Consider the following 19,071-nt stretch of genomic DNA (forward strand, 5'->3'; position numbering starts at 1 on the left):
TTTACAGTATATTTTCATGGATAGGTAGTGCTTTTTCCTTGGATATTTTTTCCTCGGTTATTTCCACCGAATATCGGACTTTGAAAACCGCGGTTTGTTATTGCAGCGTCTTACCAAACATATTCTTAAACATTTTTTTGCATAGTATTACCGCGACATCGTGCCATATACGATCGCGAACGACGGCATGTACGGCTTTTCAAAGGTCCTGCTGAGGGTGTGGCAATGCATGTTAATCGCACCGGTGACACTGCGGCGGAAACCGGCCAGCGGTGACGCAAAACCCCAATCACACTATGCGTTCCGTGTCTGGTGGTACGTGTTCAACTTGGCCGTGTTGGCCGTGTGCCTGGCCAGCGGCGTGTGGACCGTAGCGGAGGACACGCGCGCGTCCACGGCCGGCCGGTCGGTGCGCATACAGAACACGTCCTCGGCCATCGTCACCTCGCTCCAGGTGACGCTCATGTGCTTGGTGTGCACGCTGGCAGTCGCGTGCTCCGCGGACCGGCACCCTATGCTGTTGGACATCGAGCGGCACCTGAACCGCACGGACGCCGTGCTCCGGGTGTCCGCCGTCCAGTCGGTGGCCAGGTACACGCCGGTGCTGGTCACGTTCCACGCGGCCCTGTTCGTCGTTGACGGTTACTCGTGGTACACGCTCAGCCCTGCCACGTGGACGTACTGCGTGTGCTACGTGTACATGTCCATCGATCTGGCCACCATGCTCATGTACGCACAGATCGCTTGGAACATCGGGCGCCGGTTCGAAGACATCAACGCTGCGATCGAGTACAAGCTCGTGGGCATCCAGACGACGATGTCCGATCGCGGCAATAACTGTCGGCCCTCGAAACCGGCGTGGAAGTTCGCCGGCCATACCACGGTCGTCGTGTCTTCCAATCCGTTGGCCTCGACCGACTGCCGATACGGTACGAGTATAATATAATAATATAATCATAGGCCCCGCCAGGATTTTTATCAGGGGGGTGCATCCTGCACAGTATTCTTTGATTTCTAATTTTATTATATGTTATTATTATTTAATATTATATAATACCATTCAATTTTTTTTTTTTTGAAAAGCCAGGGGAGTGCAAGAGTACCCCCTCTCGGCGCCCATGAATATAATAGTATAATTTACATGGTTATACATATTAATACATTATTACATGCCTAAAGTGAATAATATTGGGTAAACATTATTAGGTAATACAAACACGACTTCAGAGGACGCTATGCTCACATGTTGAGTGCTGATTGCGTCTTACGAACATATTGTTATAACATAGCAAATTTGAGTTCAGTAGAATCATTGGATTTTGCGTTGTTAACTTTAATATGATGAGAGTGAATTGGCTATTTAATCAAAATTAAAGTTAAAAACATTATATGTAGGTAATAAACTAATAAAGCGTTGATTTTTTGATATTTTATTTTTTTAGCATGGTATGAGTAAATATTGTAAATATTACTATATTAAAGAAAGTCAGCGCTTAGGCACAGATAATTTTCTTATCTTCAGCTTTGATAATAAGTAAATTCACTCTAATATTAAAGCTGACTGTAACACCAAATTGGTTCTACTGAACCCTAATTTGCTATGTTGCATATTTTTAAAACAAAACAGATGCGGGTGGTAGCGTCTTCTCAATAATATGAATAATATGATATAGATTATGTTATATTTTCATAGGATTATTTTCCTGTGACTACATAATAGATGAGAAATAAAATCTAGTTTTATTCTCCACTGAAATAAATAAAATAATACCTTTTGTCGGAGAGCAAGGATACTATTATGTTGTGTGCCAATAGCAACAATAATTGTAGTACATTGGTACGAGACTTATAGTCACATACTCACATAATACCTATAGTTTAAATAAATGTATAAAAATAATGTTAGAATGTGGTTATTTAATAAATTTTAATCATTCTACAAAATATTTCAATTTTTTTTTTCATAATCTGAATCTGGGTAACTCATGTTTGAAATAAGTAGTTCATATTTTAGTAACAATGCTTTTTTATTTTTATTGTTGAACACTTCAACACTTGACCAGTTGTTGAATTGGCCTCTTGTGTGTTGTCAACACGATAAAACCTGGCACACATACTTAAATATATGATCTTTAATTTTTCAGTAGGTACCTATTGACATTTTTTTAATGAGTCATAAAAGACACTTGTGCACAATGTATTTGACCTAAAAATATTATGAGGAAATATTTATTAATCTATATTATCTATTTATCTATCAAGAAACATATTTTAACAATATTTAACTAAGTATTCATTTTGATATTTTCTATGATTTTTATAACTTAAAATTTAATTGTGTATCTTAGGCGTTGAACAATAAAAACAAATTTGTATAGGTAAATCGTTAACTACTTTGTGTTCTACCTACTCATTGAGTCACAGCTACCTTGGCCTTGTGCCCTTGTATAGGTAATTATTTATTATAAAGATCAAATGGCACCATAGGATTATTATAGTCCAGCCTCATCACAAACATAGGTACATACAAAAACTATATATAGATATAATAATATGTATATTATATTATGTAAGTTTGTAATATTTATATAATATTATATAAGCCAATTTATACATATACCTACATAACATATACATATGGCTTCCTTAATATGCTGAAAGATTATATACTGCAGGTAATAGAAAGCGTGAAAGTTTATTTTAATTTTTTCATAGGTTATTAACCTCTGTGAATGACATTTGAGTGACGCTTTTAATTTAATTGGTAGGTATCAGTGTTTCACCCAATTGATTCATATAGGTAACAAAAATATAAAATTTAATGTACTGATGGTGAATGATTGGAGGTGACCAATATTCTTTTTCCGAGAACCGTAAAAAAAAAACAAAATATCGTAGGACAAAAAGAGTGATAGAATTGTACCTAAGTCTTAAGATATAAGAATGTGAGGAGTATACTAGAAAAAATGTACTGCTAATTTAAATAAATATATGCTATTATAGTGTGATGTGTCTTCGACGTTAATGATCAGTTAAGTGATCGCTAAAATAGTATATATCGTTCTATTCGTACTAAGTATAATATTACAATTCAATATCGTAATTTATTATTCGATGTACATATTATTGTATAAAATAATGGAAAAAAATGTGGTAAAAATATATACTTTCATTTTATTTTTTTGTTATTTATAGATCCAAAAAATGTTTCAATCGCAAAATTACAAGATCTGCACTGGAGTCTTTGTAATAGTATCAAAATAGTCAATGATAAATTTGGCTGGCAATTATTACTACAGTTGTTCTGCAATTGTGTGCAACTAATTGTGACTCCATATTTTATGATTATAAATTTATTTTACCCGGTGATTTATGGTTCTACAGATATTAAATTCATTCTAATCCAAGTTGTTTGGGTGTTGACCCATTTGAGTCATTTATTATTAATCGTATTGCCCACATCGTATGCTACTAGAAAAGTTAATAAGAAATATTAATTCATCATAAAACCACCTATCTATTAAATTAAAAATTGATAGTAAATTATAATGTTGTGTATTTGTATTATACAGGGTGAAAAAACTGCCGAGATCATATGTAAATATTTAACTATTGATATTGAACCAGGTGATATGAAACAGGTAAAAAAATAAATAATAATAATAATAATACAAGTTACCTATAATGATATAGTACCTAGTTGTAAAAAGTATTCATGGGTGGATAGGCCATTTTTGGCTTGCCGGGAAATTTTAAAAAGGGGCCCTTATATATGAAAAAAAAGTATCTATAACAACATATTTGTAAGTTGTTATCCACCTTAACAGTTACAAATAAATAGTGACCATTTCTTTAACCTAACCACTAATCGACCGTTGTGACAGCACGGCAGCTGCGGGCCGATAGCTGATAGGAATTTTTTGTAAAAGACCACAGAATAGTAATAGAAGTAATATAGTAATATAAGTAGGGCTGGGAATTTAATGCCCTATAAAACCCTAAAAAATGTCTTTAAAAAATGCAGGTAAATTGTTTTTATTTTTGATAAATAATATATTTTAAATAATATTTGATTAAATTAAGTAAATTGAAATAAAAGTGATTAAAAATAATTTTTCCATAGTCCAAATTTCAACTTGGATTTCTTTTAATTTTATAAAACAATTACTTCCTAATATATATTTTTTTAAACTATTACAGTATTACGATAAATTTTGATTATATATTAATTTATCTACATACTCTGAAAGTCTGAACTGTTATACACTGAGACTGCATCACCTGAGATTGTTTGAGATTTTAGAATAAAAACGACCTTCTGTTATCCACTAGTAAATTTTTGTTGATAGAGAAGCTCCTTTCAACGTCTACTTAAGTGATAGGTGAATATTTAATGAATGCTAAATCATTTACTATTATATTATCAGGAATTTAATTTGTATAAAAAAAATAAATATTTTCATAAAACTCGCGTGAGCGTGTAAAATCTTAAAATAAAATTTGAAGTTTGAAATATTTCTTATATCATATAAGATTATATTGTATATTTATTATTTATTTTAAATTTCAAATTTCAATTGTAATTGCATAATATTAAAGGGCCCCATTTCCAGAATGTGAGAGGGGGGCTCACCGGGAAATGCTCATGAAAGTATTTATGGTATTCTGTGTTAAAGCTAAAATATTAAACCTAATATAGCTTATTAAGGAATTTTGTTAGAATAATAGGTATCTTTATTGATATTTATTTAATATACCTATCATATTTTGTAATTATTAATAAATTATGTTATATTATATACCTTATGACTTACACAATGAAGACCATTTTTACGCAATTTATTTTAAATACTATGGTAAATCAATAAAATTGTAAATATATATGCAAGTAAGCGAAAATAATTTTTCAAATATTTTCAATTAGTTAGGTAACAGTATTGTCATATAGGTATAATATATTATAGGTACATAAACTTTATATTTACTATTTTTTTAGTTGGAAATATTCGTTCTTCAATTACAAAAGTATGCGATCGATTTTTCAGCTTGTGGAATTGTAAATTTACATCGATCCACTATTACAACGGTAAAATAATAATTGTTCATGTTATATTTAGATTTACTTTAAAGAACTGTATGTAGATTTATAATTGTCTACAGTAATATACTATACTTGGGGCAGGGATGAGTGATAACTATCTGTGAATGTAAAATTTCCTCATTACATTTTTATTCCACCTAAACCGTATAGTGTACTTAATATGTACCTACCTATATTATTATACTTGTACTATCTATATTTAAATATAATAATAGATAACATTTTTAGATTATCGGAACCGCACTCACTTATTTGGTGATCTTAATTCAATTCCAAAACTCCGACTAGAAAAATCAATAAAAATACAAGTAGTGTATATTAGGTACTATGTAAATTGGTCACGATCGGATTCACGCACAGGTATATTATATATAATAATGATATATTGCCATGTAGGTATATGACTATATAAGTGCATTATAAAACAGCATAGGTATTAAATTGTGTTTGCCGTCTAAATTACATAGTGTCGCACTAGCTGTCGTGTTCGTATAGCTTATACCATATTACCATGTAATATATAACTATAAAAACAATTTCTACAAATGTATAGTAGTAATGTTGTGTATAATTTATTATTGTGTCACTCGTATACTTGTAATAAATTGTTATGTTTTCCGTTTATGTTTCATGCATATTTTATTGTAGCCTGAAAACAATAAAACAAATCATCGTAATACATCCAGTAATACCTGGCGACTGGCAGTAGTACATTATAGCCTACTCGTATAGGAATCGTATAATATAATTTTTTTTTTTTGTATAAAAACACAATAATGACGTTGCCGAAATATTTAATATAACTTCATGTTTCTACTTTTTTTTTGTACTACCTATACGCTACAGCTAGGCCATCATCGATCATCGTTGTTTTTTGCGCGTTTTCCTCACCTATATATGTATAGCCTATAACCATCACCGTCCAGCGCTGTCGAAATCTTCCCTTCGGTCGGGTTTTCATTAGGATTCTGATCAGAGAAATTCCGTGAAATAAGACTTCCTCAGAGTTTCTACTTGTAATTCTTACTCATACCCGTATTTAAATATTTGTTTAAACCCGCAATAAAACGTAGTCGCAGATGTTTTACGCATCCAAAGCGTTGACCGTCCTGTGGCGGTTGACCGGGTTGGGGACGTTGTCTTTGAGCAGCTCGCCGCCGCCACCGTCGTCCCGTCTGTCGGCCGCGTACGCCGCGATCGTTTATTCGGCGTACGCGTACCTGTGCTCGGTACTGGTGTTGGAACGGTTAAGCGCGTACAGGCGGCACGAGAGCGGCACGTTTCAGATCCACGCGATCAGGGACACGAACATGGCGTTGCTGTTCGTCACGTCCACGGCCGTTTACTGGTGCACGACCGTGTACCGCCGGCAACACGCCCGGGTGTACGCCGAACACGCGGCCGTGGTGCACCAGTTGTTCGGCACCGCGGCCCCGGTCGGCCGCGCCTTGGACGCGTACTGTTGGGTGCTGTACGCGCTATTGGTCGCCGCCCTGTCGCTGGACGTGCGCCGGTACGCGGGCCCCGTGCCCTGGACGTTCGGGGCGGTCTACGTTTGGGGCCATTACGTGTTGCTCACCGGCAACATGCAGTTCGCCATCACCGTTTTTGGGCTGCGGCAGTGTTACCGCGAGCTCAACTGCCGGATGCGGGCCGGAAACGCGGGCCGCTCGCACGATTCCGGCCTGCGCGAGTATGGAACCGCCGCCGCCGCCGACACCGCCAAAACGTCGTCTTCGGACGTCCCGCTGCAGAACATCATGTTCATCAGCGGTGAGAACCGAACCGCATGACTATAGTATTCTGATTAGCGATTTATCACTAAAAAGTTATATCGTGTATGCACATTGCACTTTTAGCGCGTTGTTATAGCTGACATTTTTCAAGATTTGCATCACATTCGAAGCTTATACGTATTTATATTGTGGACCGTGTATATACTTTCACTGGTCCCGGGTTGGGCACGTCTGATGTAGTTTATAAATCTTACAATGAAGTAAACGAATTTTTCATCGGTGCACTCAAATGTATATTGCAGTCTTTAAACCGTCATATTTATCAAAATTAGGTACAAAGTAGAATAGAGGTATTTCGAGTAGGTATTTATTGTAGTATTTTTCTAAAAACAAAAAACACGAAATATGTCCGCTACACGTGATAAGAGTTAATTTGAATTTTCTGAAGCAAAAGAATTTACTTTTACATTTCATACATTATTATTTGTAAGAGTTATTCAACCATAATAATATGATAATATTATATACTCATACGTCCTACATGGCTACATACTGCACACGTATAAACATATAGTTTGTTATTAACTATTATTATTGGTTATTACTTATTATAGATTACAAGAATGATGAATTTAAAATACCATAACATTTAGAGTATTTTTATTGGTAGTTTGGTCTTTAAAAATTTCTCAAAATTGCTTGATGATCACCTGATTGATACATTTATAATGTATAGTCATTTAAAAATTGAAAATTAAGTTTTAATAGCCAATATATTTGGCCATATATTTATGTAGTGCCTATACCCACGGCTGAGTCATGTATTATCGTAAATTTAATAAATAAATAAAATAAAAACCGAAGAAATGACTATGTGAGTAATGAGTATACGCAGGATACCCTCATGCACCACTCATGACTATCATTATATTAAATTTATGTCTGAATTAGATTTAATAATATATATTATGAGTATATCATTATAGCAACAGACGTCCTAGTTGGTTCCGATCATGAGATTTTTCCATAACGTATTACGTAGTTGTCATGGTCGAGCGATTCTGATTTTCTGAATCAAGGACGAAGGAGGTCGAAATATAACCTATGTACAAAATATGTGAAAAATATTTTTATGTGTCACGTTAAAATCGAATTTCAAATTTGTTGTCATCGCTTTGAAAATATCAAGAATCACTGTCAATGATAATCCGTCATGGCCTATTATTATGTAGAATATTTAATATTACTAGTAAAATGTACTCGTATATGATTTTTAATTCTACATACAGACTGCACCATATTCGTCTAAAATAAACATAATGTACAATATTTAAAATAAACATATTATATTGTCAAGTCTATATGATAAATAAATAATTTTAAGAAAACCACTGTTGTAAATATTAACCAATGTAAAAATTAAAATATTTTTTTAATTTATTTTTACTCTCAGTATTGGAAAAAGTAAATTTGCTTACAATTCTAAAACATTGGTCCGATGTGCATTGGTCAATCACACAAATTGTATCCAGAGTCAACAACTTATTTAAATTCCGATTATTCATCTTCTTTCTTTGTGGATTACTACATCTGATGCTAACACCTTATCTATTGTCGTTGACAATACTCAATGAGGATATTGATATATTGCGTTACATATTGGAATGCACTTTATGGTTCATCATTCATATTCTTCGAGTGGTTTTGATGATTTACCCATGTGCTCTACTAGGGGAAGAGGTAAATATATTAATATTTAAATATTACTCATTATAACGTTAATAATAATTATTAGTGACAAGAGTCAAGTAAGCAATGATTTTTTTTTATGTGAAGGCTGCTAAAACACAAATATTACTTGGAAGCTATCTTAATACTAAAATCGATTTATTTGATATAAAAAAGGTAAGAATTATTTGAAAATTGTATAGATTATATTATGCATTAATAGTTTAACAATAATGAATATTGAAGGTAGTAATATAATCTACCTATAGGTATAATAAATTCGATTAAAAATAATTATTCTTATAATAATATATGCACATTGTGTGGTATTATATAATTATTAATTATATAAACATTTAATATCATTAAAATAAAATAAAGTTTAATTAGAAAATCTCATACATAATGTAAACATTAAATATAAAAATAGTAAAACCTTTAAAACACTTATTTTAGATATCGTAAAATAATTATACTGTTATTATAGATCTAAACAAATAAACAAAAAATTATAGCATGGTGTATCAAGTCAAAACTCAATTACCTAACAAATAAATACTTTTCATAAGTCCCCCAGCCTTTAAGCTTTATCATAATACATATACTTGTTTCGATAAGTAATATTTTTGTTATAGGTATTACCATTAACGAGTGATAATATTCTGAAGTAGGTAGAAAAAAAATATTTATAAACAAATTTTAAAGTTGAATTTTCTTATAATTTTCTTATAGTTGATATTAAATATAGTTTGTTCTTATATGTATACCTTTAACATCTTACTACCGTTTAACAGATAAGTATTTCTAATTCCTATATGTCAATAAACTTCCATCATAATAAAAATTTATAAATTTACAACGGTGATGTATTTAAAAAACAAATTTTATTATATTAATTTTTGTGTAATATCAATTTAAATCATAATAAGAAATTTTAGGATAAAAAATGTATTTTTAAAATAATTGACAATAATTTTATTATCTAGTAAAATATTTGATGTATAGATATATATAGAACTATATAGATAGTAGGTCTGAAGATTAAATCTCTAGGATAAAAATAAAATGATAGTTAATAGTTATAGCTTATAATATAGATTCAGCATAAAAAACGGAGGATGCATTTGGGTTTATCTAAGAATTAAGGAAAGATAAGTACCTATATATTTTGAGGTTTGCTCTTTGACCTGGTGAGCAATGATATCATTATGATTTTTGTTTATTTGTACAGAGTTCAAACTACAGACATTTAATTTTAATATTAGTTTAATAGTATTATGTTACTATATTAAAGGTTAATATCGTAATATTATGTTAAATAATATATAGGGTACAGGCGTTTATGAAAATTATAATAGTAAATTATCATGCATAAATGTACCTAAAATTTTGAACGACATGAATAAATTACTATATGAAAATTTACTAATATAGCAAACATACTATTAACTATAAAGTAAAAGATTGTTAAAGTTCTATGTGTTATTCAACATACATATACATAACTAAAACAAAATATCCATATTATTATTACAAAAATTACATAGGAAAATTATTTTGAAATTAATTTTATGCTTAATGCCTTAATACGTTTGATTATTATTATAAATTACAAATTTACAAAAAAAAAAATTAGGTCATTTTTAATATTTTTTAAATTTTTCATATTTTAATACAAAAATCAATACTTTTTTGTAGATTGAAACTTATGCGCAACAGTTAGCTGCCAACACTCCAGAATTTAGTATATACAGTATGTTTGTTATAGATAAACAATTAGTAATTACAGTGAGTATTTATCTATATACTATAATACTTAAACGTTAAGTTGTCAAATGCATATCTGTTGATTTACTTTTGTAGAGCTAAAATTTATTTTTAACGTTCATACAATCATAAAATCTACAGACATTTCATATAAGCACAACAAATTCTCTAAAATGTGAGGCTCAGATTGTATATGAACCCTAGCTGGGATCCGTAGGTACTAAATATTAGCCTGAATATAATGTGTATTAGTGGTATATATAGTTTATGCAGTAAAAAAAATAATTCTTTTTAGTTAATCTAATTTCTAATGAATTTGATTAATGTGTATTTAAATATAGACTTATTAAAATGATAAAAATTGGTCAAGTGAATACCGCTTTGATGTACCTAGTACCTACGGTAGGCTCGAGTCGAGCCGGTTACTGCGATAGACCTGTTGAATTTGAATTCATTGTGTATAAAAAATGATTCTGAGAGGAGACAGTCTATTCACCTATACCATAATATAACCTATAATTCTTAAGTATATTTGTATACTATATATTATAGTATATGCTATATTTTTTGATATTACTACTAGATTAAGTAATTTATTTTACTATTATATTATAAAATAGTAACAGGTACAGAAGATTAAATTAATTTTTGCCGAAAATATTGAATTTTAAAATGTCATTGTATGTATAATACATTATAAACTACCTTGGTAAAAGTTTTATGTTACCACAAATTATGTTATAAAACTAAAATAAAATGAAAATTTAAATTGTGTATAAATAATTCAAAAAGTTTCAAAATATATTGAAAATTATATCATACCTAGAATATGATACTATAAACATTTGATGAAATTTTTAAGTATCTATTAGATATACATTTTCGAGTTACACTAGAAATTGGTTTTGTAGAAAAGTGGATTTGTGTATAAATTCTCGGTTTTCTTTAATTTTTTGATTGTTTTTCTCAATTGTTTAAAAAATAATACGGGTAATTTTTAATTTTGACTTGGTTAAAGTATACATTACCTACACCTAATCAACCTTCTTTAAAGTTAAACATTAAAGATTTTTTTCAACTATTTTTTTAATTTAATTTATATTTTATTCTATTTTATAAGGTATGTACATGTACCTACGAATGTATTGAACATCAAACATGGTAAATTGTGTCGTAAGACAACTCACAAAGTGAGCTGCAGTCCGCTATACTTTATATTCATATTAATGAAGTTGTTTATACAATTATAAATACAAAACTGTATAAGAAATAGAAAACACATCATTCTCTTCACTTAGAATCTATAATACAAAAAAAAAAAAATTATATTGTATTAGAATTTTTATTAATACAAAGAAAATAACAAAAGTTATAAAATTACTCGCGGTATTCCGGTATATCTACGTAATACGTAAACAATTGATAATTCCAATAACATTGTTCTCGTTAAAATTCTAAAATACTAAATAGTCATAGTGGTCGCGTTTATTCGTTTTTAATTTTACATACTAATTAGTAATTACTCACTTAAAAATTGAAATATTTAAAAAAAAATCAAAGAATAAATATAGATTATTTTTATACTTTTAAGTTTGATACCTAATAAGACAATTCACTCTAATGTTAAGACTATTAAAAATTAGAACTTCTGAGTATAATTTTTGTTAAGTATGTCTAAGTGGTAACTAACCAATCGGTCTCTTAGCCTTGATACTAAAGATTTCTCTTTCACAAATAGAATCCGAAATATCAGCAATCATAACAATACTGAAAATTTATATTTAATATCATTTTATTCATTGTTAGTTAACAGGAGCAGTAACAACATATTTGGTGATAATCTTACAATTGCAAGGTCAATCATAACAGAATCTTTAGAATTTAAATTATAACATGTACTTTTATATTTATGATGTATTTTACATTTATTTGTCACGATCACTCATATTATTAATTTTAGTTGTAATATTTAGAATTTGTATACTTTATTGTTTTATAAAATTCTTTAAGAACTATATTAGTGATCTCAATAAAGTACCTACCTCATTAATTAAGTGATATAATATGCTTATTATTTATCTATAAAATATCTATATCGGTATAGTAGGTACACTCTTTATCTATAGTATCTCGGTTTAGTATAAAGTTTAGTTCATTGACATGCAATATAGTCCTCGGTAAGATTCAAATGTATCTATCTTATGAATATGATAATATGTTGATAGGATTATAAACATTTTTAGGTAGGTACCTAAATAAGTGCCGTGGAAGTAATGTGAAAGTTGTCCTAGTGGCGCTTAGGTTAAAACAGATAAAAAAAAGGTACCTAAATAAAGAGAAATGATAAAGGAAGCAGAATAATATTTAAAATTAATTCAAGGATATAATACAAATATTATACTTGCATACCATATGACCATACCTATATGAATATATATATATAATTTAATATTAACAATACAACGTAATTCAGCAATTTAATTTTTAATGGAATGTTATATTTACCTACTTATACTATAGTCTATAGTTATTAGTTTACTAATATTATAAAAATAAACATAGTTTATTTCTATTGAAAATTAATGTTTACATGACTATATGAATATATCATGTAATATGCATGTTGCATGTATAATACATTAGTACATTAATAAAGATTGCAGTTATACTTGAAAATAGACTTGCAAATCAGTATTGATATATTTATACATATATAATTTATTATTATATAAATGGTAAATGGTATAGTATGGCATAGGCCATAGCACAGAACAGTATTTATAGGTATCTACAATATAATTTCACATAATGCAACACGAGATATTATGGAATATATTATTTTTATATTATACAAGTATATAATAATTAATATTAATATATAAAGTTGTACATTCGTATATAGATGCTTAGTAGGTACACATTTATGTATTGAATTACTACATTATTAGATGTTATATTAATTGTACGGCCGTTAAATACACAATATTTATCTTATTCGATAAATTAGTACATACTATTATACTATATATGTATAGCCACAGGAGGTACCTACTAAACTTGGCTTATATAATAAATAATAATATATTCATTATTTGTGCATACTAATTAGTAATTGGTCATTCCATGACACATTCTGGCACTAACTTAGCAATTATATTGTCATTTGGTTTAGTATATATATTTTATTTTATTATTAATTTTACAAATATAAATATATTTGTAGATAATTGTAGGTTTTATAAGAAAATTTACGAAATAATAATGTAGCATACCTAGGTTTATAAATTTAGACAGCAATAAGTTTAAATTAATTATAATATTTGTATAAGTATAATATAATCATGCTAGGCAACTAATGTAAGTATCTAAATATCTAATCTTCAAAAGAATAACACGTTAAAATATGTATGGTAAGAAAATTAATAATGGGTACAGTCGGTACAGGGATACTTATTATTATATTCTATTAGAATATAATAAGCTGGAACTTTGTTTGAAAATTCAAATTAATAGACTAATAGTACAATAGACCACTTTGTACAGTTGTAATATAATACATAATATAATATTTTATACCTAACATATCGTAGTAATCATACATTTATTATGCTTCATGTACATATGCGGTATTTGCCGGTTTGCCGCTCACGAGCATCGATGCAAGCTATGTGCAATAAGTGCATTGCTATTTCGAAATCATCGACAGTTATCGTGTCATTCATTCCGTTAGACAAACGGGCTAGTCGGGCTACTTCAGTACACCGTAGTGTATATGTGTATACACTCGAGTTTATGCAATATCATTAAAACCTGTTGGTGTGTAAAATAATTATGCATTCGATAGTCGTATGTAGGTAAGCCACAAGACCATACTTCGGAATAATGGACAATGACAGTAAATAGCAACAATTGTGATAAAACTTCAAAAGGAAATGTAGTGTCGGATGTAAGAAAAAAGACTCAGTCCGCAAACATGACAATAAGAGCTTAATAAAATAATTAGTAATTACTCAGGGTTAGGGCAGCATTTTAGTATTTTAATAAAGATTTTATGAATTATTATAAAAGGTAATAAGAAATGAATTAGGTAATTGAATAACTTAATAAAAAATTAAAATTTTTAATAGGTACTTTTAGTATTCATATTGAAAGACCTTTTTAGAAAAAACAATTGTATACATACTATATTAGTTGTGACTGTGTACAGTTATTTATTTTATAATTATCTGTGTTCTGTTTTTGAAATAATTAAAAAAATGTTCGGGGGTCGAGTCCAGAGGGCTCGTAGAGCTATTATAAGAAAAGGCCCATTACATATTTTCTATGACCCAGTCCATATTCGCTCCATTAAATTTACCACTAAGGGAGTATCAAATTTAGTACTATTTGGCACAACAAATTGCTTGCTGAACTAGTTACTTAGATCATATTCAATGGATGAAGTCCCAATGGTCGATATTTTGAAGCACATATAAGTGAGTGCGACGGAGTTTCGCATTGAGATTTGAAACGTGCGATTTGCGCTTGCGCATGTATGTATGTTACATATTTATTCAAAAAACTACATTTTCCTTGGGAACTCATGAGTGATAATTACGATACATGAGCGACGAGTATCGGAGTATACATGGCGCATGCGCAGATCGCACATCTCAATGCGAGACTCGTTACTATATTATTATATATATTATGTGCTTCATTCAAATTGCAAACAATGCCAACATTGGCAAGATAGGACATGGCTCCATCCGCAGTATATGATCTAAGGTCTTGATAGTTGTTATATTATTTGATTTAGATAATATTAACTGTTAATAATCGTATATACTATAATTTATAATCGATCAAGTCACAATAGTAGGGCCATTGATTAAATATACTAATAAGTATATTTAATCAATGGTAGGGCATAACTATTCCGTATCCCTCAAATCTGATCAATTGTACACATGAGTATCTATGTTATTATGCTATATGGTACAATTACCGACCTGAGTGAGGAATCTACGGCTTCAACTTCGATTAAAAAAAGCTGTTGAATTTGTCCAAAACGATCCTTCACCTATCCACTTCATCGACCCATACTCGGCATACCTATAAAAATGAAAATGTATTTGTTTATGTTTTAAGAGTACCTATAGCCAGTATAGAGTATTAAACTTAAATTAGTATAGCGTTCTGAAGCTTACACGATAAGTTATTTTTTTTGTCAGCATACGATTATTAATTATCGTATTTCTAATTCATTTTGTAAAATACATTTAGTAGTTAAAGTAGCCAGCGCCATGTTGTTTTTGGGACAGAACTAAACATTTATACGTTCATATTACGTGTTTATTCATCACTTCGCCGTCATAATTATAAATTATTTGCTGGGTTATTCAATATTCAGTTATCGTTGTTAGAATAAAATGATATTTGTTATTATTATGATATTTCCGGCGTATTGCGCGGGCATTATAAAAAATAATTTGAAAATACGTTGTTTTCTTTAGCGCCTTAGCGGTGACGGCCACAGCAGCTGTATTTGTTGGCGTAGTCCCAGCAGTGCCAACAGTTCGGCCATTTCGCGTCGGACAGTTGTCGGCCTGTGCGCGTCGCGTACAACAAACTCCGGCGGTAGCGGTGGCGTGCGGGCGTTCGGTGTACGAAAAACTGGCGCGGTGTAATGGACTAATGTGCGCACGCATCATGCGACGGCTGTGCCAACCGCCGGAAATTTCTTTTCCATGAGTCCGGAGTCCCAAGCGTGACAGACCCATCCGGCTCAGATGCGGCGGCGCCATCAGAGCAACATACGCGGCTTGTTATTTAGCGGGCACCGTCCATAGCCGACGCCGATACCACCACAGAAAACGCGGCGAGGCGGTCTAGCATTTCGTTTTATGTTCCATGACGGTGGACTCCGCCGGCGTCACCGCCGCTATCTGGGCGGTGCATCTACACCGTACACCGACACCGCGACGGGTACGCTTACCGTTCCGTGCACCACGAAAATATTAAATAATATGGTCGGACAGCCGTGTTTTGTATATTTACGTTTTCGCTGATCCGAGATTATTCACTGTTTTTGTTGTTTTTGTTTTTTTTTTTTTTCTTCCCGACTTTTCGCGGTCCGGTCAGTCCATCAACCAGCCACCATTCGGTCCGCGTTTCGCCCGTCCGATCGACGCTGCTCCGAAAACTGAAAAGGCCTACCGATAGCGCATCGTCCGCCACAGCCTTAGCCGCCGCCGCCGCCGCAGCCGGAGCCCTGTCCACCGAACTCCGCGAACTTAAGCGTCCCGGGAACCGCGCACAAATTACCAGCAGCGTCATGGTCCTGATCAAGGAGTACCGTATTTGCATGCCACTGACCGTCGAAGAGGTAAGCTGAGTACCTACACCACCTATGGCGCGAATCATGTATTTGAGTATTTTGGCGGCACGTCTACCGTTGGCCGCAACGGTCGTCGAGGGCCTGTCGCGAGATTTCGTCTCGTCGGATCGGGCCCGCCGATTTTCTCGTCGTAGGGGGCCTCCCGCCGAAACCGCGGGCCCTTTTGTTGTTTACTCGTTTCAACAATAATTCCCCATCGCACCCTTTACGTCTTCATTCCGTGTCCGTTGTAGTGTAGTGCGTTCCTACCTGTGAATATTTTTTCGCGCGAACGTTGCCAATTAATGCCCTGTGCCCCCCCCTCTTTAAATATCGCCCTTTACTCTCCTCTTCCGCCCTCGCGTACAATGATTTCGGCGGGTGTTGTTGACCGGCTGCCAACGCGCGCTGTGATTTCTTACACGACGGTCTTGGTGTCCTGTTTTTTAGTGTGATTCTTCTAGTTTTGTTTTCACTAAAGTGGCGTTCGACGCTGGACGGCTTGTGTTTGTAATGTATAACCATGTCGCGTCGGTTACCTGCTCATCCGATTCACATCGTTCCGAAAGATTGAAACCCTCTCTCTCCACGAGTGACTGTAAGGACTCTTAGACATAATCTTATAAGCTCACATTTGATTTTTATCTAAACAGTTTTGATTAAATACATTTGGACAATGTCTGCAGACTTAAAATGTTTGTTGAAATTGTTTACGATAATGTGATTTAATTTTGTAAGTATCCATTTATGTTGGTTGTTGGTGAAGAATCAATGGACATTTATTGTTTCTATAAACCATTCAGGTATCTATTATCATGTTTGTACAGTTTAAGAGAGAAATATACTGAAATAGTTGGTGCATTGTCTGGTTTCTGTAATGTACTTTAAACCATAGTTGTACAAACAAATATAATATAGTCAATACTCAATAGTATGATATTGTATTTTTAGCAACTATAAATATTATAATGAAGTTACTAGGTATAGAATAAATAAAATGGTATAATTTACAATTATTATATATAATTCGTTTTTGGAGGGTATTTTCAAAGTAATAGGTACCGATTGAATAAAAATAAAAATAAAAGAAAGTTATCACCAGAATACACAAAAGAGTAATAGATAAAATAGTTATCATTCTATAATACTAACACAATTTTAAATTAATTAATATAGGTAGGTACTTATAATTATTTGTTCTGTAATCTATTTTGAATTTTACGGATGATTTTTAGATAGGTATTTTTATTAATGTTGTAAACAATTTTAGTAGGTACTTAATATATACTATACTAAATGTATTTCAGCAAAGTTATTTTAATAACTTGATAAATAAAATTATTTTATTATTGATTCAAATTGATTTATTAATGAATATTGCTTAGGCGGGTACACAAGGAAGACGTTTTCACAACAAAATACTTGATGTAATTGTTCGTACCTATTCAATTTGATGTATTATTATACTTCGTAATTCATTAATTTTTTCTTAAAGTACCAACAATATACGTAATACTTTTATTATTTTAGAAAAGTAATGATTTATCTTATAAATTGAATTCTTCAATACTGGAAGTTCTACAATTTGGATATTTTTGTGTATCCATACGTACAAGATATAATAACTGGATTTAAATCTATGGAGTTGCTTTCCTTATAAAGTCATCACTTATTTAGAAATACATTGTGTTTATGGACATAAATGTGTTGTGGTTATTTTTAGTAGGTATTTATCTTAATTGTTTATTTGTTATTTTGCTGGGACATTAATCCAGTTTAATATTGATTGTTTTGGTATTAAATAACTTTCAACTTTATTTATTTAAAAAAAACTAGTCTGTTTCTTATCTAAATTAAACACTTTATAATTAATAAAATTAGTTAAATTTCAATTAATTTATATAACAGATGTTCAAACATGTGTATTTGTTAACATTCAAAATTTGTTTTTGGGGTTGACTAATTAATATTAAAAAATTGATGATATTATACGCAGCTATATAGTATTTTAGTTTATCTTAATCCTATTATGATTGAAATCAATAAAAACCTAGTATGATGAAATGATGCAAGTATTTATACCACCAATTTGAAAACTTCATTCAATACTTTCTTTGATATGTGTAAACTATGAATTGAATAAATATTTCAAACGCTTATTATGGTTAACAATTAAATCAAATGAAAACAAAAAATTCTTTTAAACAAGATTTTGAGTGTACTATATAAACGAATAATAGATCTTAAATTTCATATTTTTAAATACATATTTTTTTTTTTCTCAATAATTGATTAATTATTTTTAATAATATCATTATTCTAAAACTAAATAATAACATGCATAATTTATACCAGTAATAGGTAATTTTAATTTAAATAAC

At 31.1% G+C, this 19,071-nt stretch overlaps 3 protein-coding genes and 1 long non-coding RNA gene across 7 annotated transcripts in view; 3 read left to right on the forward strand and 1 right to left on the reverse strand.

Annotated features, from left to right (window-relative positions):
* On the forward strand, window positions 1-8,040 carry LOC114126968 (gustatory receptor for sugar taste 43a-like). Its single transcript, XM_027991032.2, has 6 exons — window positions 1-929; window positions 3,196-3,479; window positions 3,573-3,641; window positions 4,997-5,086; window positions 5,330-5,461; window positions 7,452-8,040. Exons 1-5 carry the CDS (start codon window positions 188-190, stop codon window positions 5,387-5,389), a joined length of 1,245 nt encoding a protein of 414 aa, XP_027846833.1. The 5' UTR covers window positions 1-187; the 3' UTR covers window positions 5,390-5,461; window positions 7,452-8,040.
* Window positions 5,468-12,682, forward strand: LOC114126978 (gustatory receptor for sugar taste 43a-like). 3 transcript variants are annotated; one of them, XM_027991049.2, is made up of 5 exons: window positions 5,468-6,874; window positions 8,291-8,577; window positions 8,674-8,742; window positions 10,264-10,353; window positions 12,139-12,681. In XM_027991049.2, the coding sequence occupies exons 1-5, from the start codon at window positions 6,181-6,183 to the stop codon at window positions 12,196-12,198; spliced, it is 1,200 nt and encodes a 399-aa protein (XP_027846850.1). In that variant the 5' UTR covers window positions 5,468-6,180; the 3' UTR covers window positions 12,199-12,681. The 3 variants fall into 3 exon arrangements, 2 of the variants coding, with proteins under 2 accessions (XP_027846850.1, XP_050057898.1); XR_007604509.1 differs by lacking the exon at window positions 12,139-12,681 and having other exon boundaries at window positions 8,633-8,742; window positions 10,264-10,301; XM_050201941.1 differs by lacking the exon at window positions 8,674-8,742 and having other exon boundaries at window positions 12,139-12,682.
* On the reverse strand, window positions 8,414-16,264 carry LOC126550428 (uncharacterized). The gene is made up of 3 exons (XR_007604510.1): window positions 15,522-16,264; window positions 15,324-15,426; window positions 8,414-8,562 (listed from the first exon to the last, which is right to left on the reverse strand). It is a non-coding gene; the product is annotated as an uncharacterized LOC126550428 (long non-coding RNA).
* Window positions 16,264-19,071, forward strand: part of LOC114126957 (cytoplasmic phosphatidylinositol transfer protein 1-like) — a 20,473-nt gene continuing 17,665 nt past the window's right edge. For both annotated transcript variants that reach the window (XM_027991017.2, XM_027991016.2), the window contains exon 1: window positions 16,264-16,699. In XM_027991017.2, coding sequence (XP_027846818.1) covers window positions 16,649-16,699 — 51 coding nt within the window. In that variant the 5' untranslated portion in view covers window positions 16,264-16,648. The remainder of the gene's footprint in view (window positions 16,700-19,071) is intronic.

The sequence above is a fragment of the Aphis gossypii genome, chromosome 2 (genome assembly GCF_020184175.1).
Source record: "Aphis gossypii isolate Hap1 chromosome 2, ASM2018417v2, whole genome shotgun sequence".
Lineage (NCBI taxonomy): Eukaryota > Metazoa > Arthropoda > Insecta > Hemiptera > Aphididae > Aphis > Aphis gossypii.

Bases quoted from the DNA above. Each gene is read 5' to 3' on its own strand.
- LOC114126978 (XM_027991049.2), top strand. From the start codon at position 6,181: ATGTTTTACGCATCCAAAGCGTTGACCGTCCTGTGGCGGTTGACCGGG. The intron at 6,875-8,290 runs GTGAGAACCGAA...TTTTACTCTCAG, and splicing joins GAACATCATGTTCATCAGCG to TATTGGAAAAAGTAAATTTG. The intron at 8,743-10,263 runs GTAAGAATTATT...ACTTTTTTGTAG, and splicing joins ATTTATTTGATATAAAAAAG to ATTGAAACTTATGCGCAACA.
- LOC114126968 (XM_027991032.2), top strand. From the start codon at position 188: ATGTACGGCTTTTCAAAGGTCCTGCTGAGGGTGTGGCAATGCATGTTA. The intron at 930-3,195 runs GTACGAGTATAA...TGTTATTTATAG, and splicing joins CTCGACCGACTGCCGATACG to ATCCAAAAAATGTTTCAATC. The intron at 5,087-5,329 runs GTAAAATAATAA...TAACATTTTTAG, and splicing joins ATCGATCCACTATTACAACG to ATTATCGGAACCGCACTCAC.